This window comes from Condylostylus longicornis, unplaced genomic scaffold (genome assembly GCF_029603195.1).
Source record: "Condylostylus longicornis isolate FDR11 unplaced genomic scaffold, ASM2960319v2 ptg000037l, whole genome shotgun sequence".
Lineage (NCBI taxonomy): Eukaryota > Metazoa > Arthropoda > Insecta > Diptera > Dolichopodidae > Condylostylus > Condylostylus longicornis.
Window position 1 is genome coordinate 1,186,305 of NW_026578006.1, and position 9,008 is coordinate 1,195,312.

General features: G+C 27.5%; 1 protein-coding gene across 1 annotated transcript; it reads right to left on the reverse strand.

Moving 5' to 3' along the window:
* Positions 1-76: 76 nt before the first annotated feature.
* Positions 77-7,265, reverse strand: LOC129608858 (trifunctional purine biosynthetic protein adenosine-3). The gene is made up of 10 exons (XM_055520613.1): positions 6,962-7,265; positions 4,412-4,659; positions 3,675-4,324; positions 3,372-3,594; positions 3,128-3,272; positions 2,811-3,069; positions 1,702-2,754; positions 1,405-1,650; positions 481-1,343; positions 77-419 (listed from the first exon to the last, which is right to left on the reverse strand). Exons 1-10 carry the CDS (start codon positions 7,130-7,132, stop codon positions 243-245), a joined length of 4,035 nt encoding a protein of 1,344 aa, XP_055376588.1. The 5' UTR covers positions 7,133-7,265; the 3' UTR covers positions 77-242.
* Positions 7,266-9,008: the final 1,743 nt, after the last annotated feature.

Here is a 9,008-nt window from a genome sequence, read left to right on the forward strand (position 1 = left end):
AACACGTTTTTTAATTAAAAAAAAACTAATTTTTTAATATAGAACTCCTAATTCTTAAATTATGAAACATTGTTTAATGCTATATAGATGAATATGCAAATTTTATAATTAACAATTCTATTTGATTCTAAAGCAGTAAGTTTTATTACTTCCTTTACCTATCTTTTATTGGTTTTGTTGATAATCAAAATGAAATTGGAAAAACCTTTAAAATTTTAATAATTACTTAACCTAAAAAAATGTTAGCAAAAAACAGCTTTATTGTTTACAAGCTTAACTGCATCTGTTGCTAGTAATTTCAAAGCTTTTGGAAAAGCAAAATGTTCTGCTTTCAAAATCCGGGCACTTAAAATATCTTCTGTATCGCCAGGAAGAATTGGAACCTTTTCTTGAATGATTATTGCTCCTGTGTCAACACCCTTAAAATACAATTTTTTAATTAAATTTTATTTATATAATGTATATTGCTTTTGTAAAAACCTCATCAACAAAGTGTATCGTGCAGCCCGATTCACTATCTCCAGCATCCAAAGCTTTTTTTTGAACATGCAAGCCTGGATGTTTCGGTAACAGCGATGGATGGATATTAATTAGTTTGCCTTTCCATGTCTTGACAAAATTTTCTGTAAGTATTCTCATAAATCCAGCCAAACACACAATATCAACTCCATATTCCTTCAGTTTTCTTGACATAGCTTCATCAAATTCTTCTCTAGTGCTAAAATCTTTATGTGAAATGAATACAGCATCAATTCCATTTTGTTTCGCCCTCTCTAAACCATATGCTGTTGATTTATTTGAAATGACCATTACAATTTCAGCTCCAATACCTTGCGCTGAATCGTTTGTCGCATTAATTAGTGACTGTAAGTTTGTGCCTGAACCAGATATTAACACAGCAACCCTTTTCTTTGGTAATTTTATAAGTCTTTGAACTTTTTGTAAAGATTTTTCAAAATTATGAATTGTAACTTGCGGTGTATTTAATGACTTTCGATACACAACATTACCAATTTTTGTGGCATTGTGAGAAAATTTTAGTTGATTTATTAAAAATTCTTCATTTTTTGGATCGGCAATCAATATTAAACCCAAACCACAATTATATGTTCTTTGCATTTCATAGAATGTTATATTGCCTTTTTCTGCTAACCAAGCAAATACTGGTGGAATATTCCAATTATTTGCATCTAATATAACACCTAATTCGGAAGTAAAAACTCTTGGAATATTTTCTATCAGACCACCGCCTGTAATATGAGCAATTGCTTTTACTACCCGTTTTTCTAAAATATTTTTTAATGCATCTACATAGATTTTTGTTGGTGTCAAGAACTCCTCACCTTTCAATTAAAGTGATCTTTAAAATTTTATGTATGTATTTTTAAAATAAACTTGTATTACCAAAAGTTTTATTGCTGAACGGAGTTTTGTCACCAAACGTATATCCAGCGTAATCCATTATTTTATGTACTAAACTAAATCCATTGCTATGAACCCCAGTAGATGGTAAACCAATAACGATGTCACCCTCTGTTATAATGCTAGTTCTTGGAAGCATATTTTCATATTCCGCAACCCCTAACGAGAATCCTGCTAAGTCATAGACGTTTCTTTTATATATCAACGGAAGTTCAACTATTTGTGTATCTAAAAAAATACAAAATTTAAAAAATTTCATAGAAGAATAAAGTATCTTACCAATCAAATTTGTTGCACTTTGTTTTGAGCCTTCTACCACTCCCGATATAATGTCGACAACAGTTTGTTTTTGAGCTTCACCACCAGCATAATAACTTAAGAACGTTAAAGGCTCAGCACCGTTACATAAGATATCATTAGCACACATTGCAACCAAATCTATTCCAACGGTATTGTGCAAATTACAATCTTGAGCAATTTTTATTTTAGTGCCAACGCCATCTGTGCCGATTATTAATATTGGATTACGATATTTCTTCGACACTTTAGTTAAAATTTTGCCAGAATCAGTTTGAATAACATTTCCCAACGTAGAACTAGCGAATTGCATTAATTCCCGCTTCACATCGTCAAGTTTTTCTACTTGATACTCATAATTTCTTTCAATAATTTCTTTACTAAACTGTTTAGAGCACTCGCTAAAAGATTTATTCACGTTTATGAAACTTAAAGCTGTTTTAGAATTAGTAGATTTTATTAATTTTCCAATACATTTCGCATTTGGTATGCACATCCACTCAGTACAGTTTTCCGAAACAATTAATAGCATACCGATGCCGCAATTGAAATTGTTTAGAAGACAGTTATCAGAAAGACCACCTTTTACAGCCATCCAACCAAATATATCTGGAGTTCTAATTTTACTGAAATCAATTTGTGCTGAAAAATCTTTGGATATTAATTTATTCATTGCTGTCGTTAAATCTGTATCAACGTAGGCTAACGACTTTACCAATCTTTTTTGAATGAGAGGTAAAACCTCTTTAACATAAATCGGTGATGTCTCCAAAAAATTACTCGCAAATGTTTTTTGTTTATCGCCGAATTCAGAGAAGTTTTGCATATTTACCCCTAATTTTTGTAAAAGATTTATTACGAACCCAAAACAAGAGTTATTTAGTGCACAAGTTGGCAAGGCTATTATCATATCGCCAGTTTCCAAATTTTTGTATTTTGGAATTTCAAAGTTTTCCTCTAAAACGCCTACACAATAGCCAGCCATATCATATTTTCCAACAGCATACACTGTAGGCATTTCTGCTGTTTCTCCACCTTTTAAATATAAATTAGAGAATAGGAAATTAAATATTTCAAGTTGCTTAAATTACCCAATAAAGCGCAATTAGCATCCCGGCATCCTTCAGATATTCCCTTTATTATTTGTGCGGCCACAGATACTTGTAATTTTCCGCAAGCAATATAATCTAAAAACGCTATAGGTTCGGCTCCAGACTCTAACACTTTATTAACGCAAACAGCAACCAAATCGTAACCGATGCCTTCATACATTTCAAAGTCTAAGGCTAATTTAATTTTTGATTCAACACCACCAGTAATCTCACATAGTACTGGGTTTTTGTAAGGGAGCTAAGATGTAAATTTTATTTTAAAAATTTCCAACACCATAACTTAAGTACAATTGTACCTCATTCATACTAAATAACCCTCCAAAGCCCCCGATTCCACCAACAACACCCTGTCGGCAGGTTCCTCTTGCTAGTGGTTTTATTCTCTGAACTAAATCGTCCCCTGCTTCTATATCTACTCCACTGTCCTTGTAGGATAGAGATCTAAATAATATAAAAAACAAATATTTTGCATTTCAATTTCATTAAATTTATTGCATAAAATCTTTCAGGCGTAAAACCCCTGTAATTAAAATAAATTACAATTTAAAAGCCTTTGCAGCTATGTCAGTACGATACTGAGCTTTTTTATTTCCTAAAAATTTAATATTGTGACAAATTTCTGTAGCCATGCTCGCAGCTTTTTCCAAATCTTCATTCAAGCTAACAGCAATCAAAACTCGACCTCCATTTGTAACAAGTTTTTCATTTTTGTAAGCAACACCGCTATGAAATATCAGGTTCGTTGGAGTATTTTTCGGAATTCCTTTGAAAATATTAAGAAAATTATAAGAGCGATTATTTATGAACTAATTACCCTAGGTAGTAAAAAATTTAATTATTCACCTTCAATAACACAATCTTTTGTGCTAGTTTCTGGATAACCAGCGCTTGCCATAACTACACCAACAGCCGATAAATTTTCAGCCCATTCTAAATTTATTTGATTTAATTTATTGTCACAACAAGCTAACATAACATCATATAAATCAGATTTCAGTAATGGCAGTATAACTTGGGTCTCTGGATCTCCAAAACGACAGTTAAATTCTAAAACTTTCGGTCCAACGTCTGTTAACATAAGACCTGCGTATAAGACACCGCAATAAGAAATCCCTTCTTGTCTCAAACCATCAATTGTCTTTTGTAAAATATTTTCAATAACATATTCTAATTGATTTTCGTTGATTAATGGGCACGGACAATAAGCGCCCATTCCACCAGTATTAGGGCCAAGATCATGATCTTGCAATCTTTTATGATCTTGAGATGGCAACATTACGCGTACTGTGTTTTTATCAACAAATGCAAGTACCGAAATTTCTTCGCCAATTAATAATTCTTCAATAACAACTACATCTCCAGCTTTTCCATATTTTTTTTCTTTAAGTATTTCATCAACAGCTTCACAAGCGTGCTCTGAATTCAGTGCAACAACAACTCCTTTTCCTGCTGCCAGACCACTTGCTTTTACAACCACGGCATTGTAGGGAGGACTAAAAACATAGAATGTTGGTAAAATATGCATATTGTGATAAATGTATGATAATTGTGTATGATTAAATAATTGTTTTATTACTTACTCTCTTAAAAATCGTTTTGCTTTTTCTGATTCGGTAAATGTATCAAAACGTGCTGTTGGTATATTATGTCGCATCATAAAATTTTTAGCCCATTTTTTATCTGATTCTATTTGTGCTCCTTCCTTCATTGGACCAAAACACCGGATATTAAATTTTGATAAAACATCTGAAATTCCATGGGCCAAAGGATCCTCTGGACCAATTACAACTAAATCAATATGTTTCTGCTGACACCATTCTCCTATTGCCTAAAATTTGAAAACATTTTTTGTCGGACATTGAACTAAGTATGAATTTATATTTTAACGTAGTACATACATACATACATACATATATGTGTATAATTACATGACTCTAATGCGTTTAAGCCATATCAGAATCCTGAATATGTTTATATCTTTAGGCATCTTTTTAATACTCAAATTATATTTTGAATTTTAATGAATAAGAATAAATTTTATGAACTCATTTTAAGTTAAATTATGAGCATACTTAGGTAATTTTTCCCATTTATTGTAGTTTTGAGATTGTAATTATAAAATATTATGAATATTTTAAAACAATCTAAATGTTGTTTTGAACTCTCGAGATTGTGATTTCAAGAAACACAAATTTTTCTTTTGTTGTTACCATCTTAAATGTATTATACTATTGGGTTTATCATTATTTATCAGTGAAGAAAGGTAAAAGCATTAGTAAATTCAACATGAAATTTAAAAAAGACTTAGGTACTTAAATTGTAATCGTATTTCAATATTATCATAAAGAAAAATACAAAAATGTACAATAATAAAGTGTATGTATGTATATGTATATATATGTATGCATAAATGTAATAAGCAAAGTACGTCTAAAAGAATACAAAAATGTTATCAAATGTTATCAAATATAACCCACGGAGTAAACAGTAAACAAATAAAGCATCACTAATTACAATAACAAAAGACATTTTTAAAAATGCAAAATAATCGCCTTGACAAAATATTTATGTTTTTCCATTTATTAAAACCAATTTAAATTCTGTAAATATAAAAATAATAATATTTCTTATCAATTCTGTTGAAATAATCTTAAAATATTGCAAAACATTGATTGAAAATGAATGAAATTACTAAATAAAATCATAAAAGGCATTATTATTAACTTTTTTACGATTTTGTAAGTGCAAACAAGAAAACGAGATAACATTCAATAAAACTTGAATACTGATCTAAAAATCTTAAGTAGGTAGATATACTCGTAATATGGAAGAATCTCTTTTTCTTAATTTGTCCAATAAATTTCAGACAATTTACTGTCCCTTTTTAAGGCATAAGATACGATGCTCATAAAATTCCAGCTACATATTGATTTAGAACTGCGCCACCGTAAGTAAAACTAAAACTGATATCTTAAGAGAAATGGCTTTTTATATTTTTTTTTTGTATGGAGAAGTTAATATCAAATCGAATCCTTGATAAATTTTTATGTAAATATGCAGATATATGACATAATAGATATATGACATAGTCAATTTAACTTCTAATGTTACAAACTATGTATACATATTACTATACGTTCAATTGAATATACAATATACATGGCCATCTCATGTATTTTATGTGTTTTTATTCTACGATCGGAATATGATAGGTTAATTGAGTTTAAATAAAAATATCCATAAATTGAATTAGTTTATGCTTTCGTTATACAAAAATGTTACTTCTATTTAATCAACTTCTATACCTCTAATTCTATATCCACAATCCTGATATATTATATGTACATTATACTGATGTATCAATACACATTATAATACAGAATATCGCGATAAATACATTTAATATTTACGTGACAGTAAATGCAACCAAAACACATATTACAATATACATAGGTATATAGAGGATACTAAAAGTTAATAAACAACAGAATTCGAAAAAAAATCTATCTTGGTTTGACCTAAAATAAAAGAAAAATTATGTATGCATGTGTGAAAAGTAAAATTATTTTGAAAATTCGAGGACCTTTAGATTGACTGAAATTGATTGATCTTTAATAAGCTGAGCATTTTTTCTAATATATACATATTATATAAGTACGTACATATGTACATGTATTTTTACTAATTGTTTATACTTACATGAATTTTCATTACAATTAGTAAAAATCTTTTACTTCTTTTATAATTTTCGTAATTTTGAATTTCAATTTCTCATTTAATTTTTGTTATTTGCATACATATTAAATATTAATAAATAATATATGTATACTTATGTACGTACATACATTTGTATAAGTATATTATTTTCAAAAATTAGTTACATATGGAATATACAAAGTTGTATGTACATACATACATATTCCATAGATAATAATTTTTTTCTGATTTTATGTGTTGTTCTTACAAGGGCATATTATTACATTTCTTGAATTTATATACATACACACATACATACATATGTATGTACATATTTTTATATTTTTTAAGATTTTTTATTTTATATATATATATATGTTTACATATATAAATTACATATTTACATTAATAGCTACAAATTTTTTTCTAATTACCCGAAAATTGTTGACATCAATATTAGTCAAATTTACAACTTTGTTAATTTGTCCAATACCATAGCTGCCGGGTAGAGCGTAAATTTCTTCAACATTACCACTTTGTGCCAATTTCCAACAAATAGCATGTTCACGCCCTCCGCTTCCAATAACCAAAATTTTTGCACTCATTTCAATTAAATATTTCAAAAAATTTTAAGCAAATTTTTTAATATTTCACACGCGTTCAAAATTTATAAGTATATAAATATAAAATAGAAAACCTTAGAAAATTTATACCGAAAATGTAATCTTTCTGTTTCTATTTGACAATAATAACTGGTTTGATAAGAAAAAAAGCCGAGCTTTATATCTTTTCAAATGTCACATTTCATCTCATTTCAAAAATCAAAATACACATGTAATACATTAATATCACAAATACTGAGGCAAACGCTATTAAAAGAGAATAATATTTACAAACTTAATTTATGCAATTACATTTTACTCTGATCGCTATGTCATCCTGATTTCTAAACTAAATTCTGACATAATAAAAATCTAGGCTTAGACTGAAGAAAAATATACTATACAGACGTAATATAATTAAGTTTTTTTTTGATGTCGCGTGTAGTTTAATATGAGTATTTCTTTTCTTTCTTTGGTATGTTTTTCAAATTAATTTTATAATGTTACGATAACATAATCCCACAATGATTTTTGAATTTTAAAAATTTCTATGGGAAAAATATTAAAAATTTCCATTTTTAAAAGAAAGCTTTTTAAGTTATAATGATATATGCGTAAACGTAAGCTCACATATTACATATACTTTGCCGTATTACAAATACCACTAACTTTTAATGTCCAGGCCTGTATTTTCTTATGTTTATTTATGTCTATTACCTAGCCTCTTGCATTACTACTTAATAGCAATGCTGGTTTACAAAAAGTTTTCGAAAATTTGTGCAAATTTCGCATTACAAATGTATTCGCTATTAAGAGTTTCATTTTTAAGGTTGTAAAAGTGGATGAAAGCAGAATTTATGTGTACATGTTCTTATAACAGATATAGAGAGTTCTTTACATAGGACCAGAAATCTCTAAGAAAATATAAAAAATTAATTTTAATAATAGATTTCAAAAAAGCCTTATACATTTTTCCTCATATTTCATAGCGATTCTCACATTTTTGGTTTATATACATACATATAGTATACTTCTATAATCTGTATACTATATCCTTAGATATTGCATGTTAATGAATATTCTTGTCCACATACGGTCTATTTAAATATTTTGAAAAATATGCGACAAACATTTAAATTCATTCGAAACATTAGTAATTGTTGTGCGGTGTATGATACTTAAATTATACGAATTAGTCGTATATGCCATTACAATTTTGTTTTACGTTGCTAATTTTCTCAAATTAAATTTAAAAATTTATTTTAATTGATTTTATTTTCTTTATTTTACTCACATATAATATAATATTTTTAAAATGATTTTCATTTTAAATTTTGATGAATAATTTTACATTTTCATTGATTAAATCTTTACCATTAAATATATATAAATATTTGACTTATACAATTGTGATTAGAATATTTTTATTATTTTAAAATAATTTATATATTATGTATGTATGTATAATTACAATTAAACATTTTGAAAATTTTGTTAAGAATTTCACATTTGTATGTTTTTTTATTAGTAATTGTTTATTAATATTCAAACTTCGAGATGTTAATTTATTTTTCAAAATTTAAAATAAAAATTATAATAAAATTTTTTTTTTTTTTTTTTTTTTTGCAGAATTGTATATAAAAAATAACAAAATTTTAAATAAATAAATAATATTCTTTCTTATTTAATTTAAAAAGTTATCTAAAGTAGTTGACTTTTTCAGTTATTTTTATCTAAAATTATGTTAATTCGTGCAAGCATTTAATCTTTAAGGTACGATTAAAATTAAAATAACATGATTTTCCGCTGCGACAAATTGAGAACATAACTTAAAAGTTTTCTGAAGTATATTTACAATTAAATGTAAAATTTAATTTTT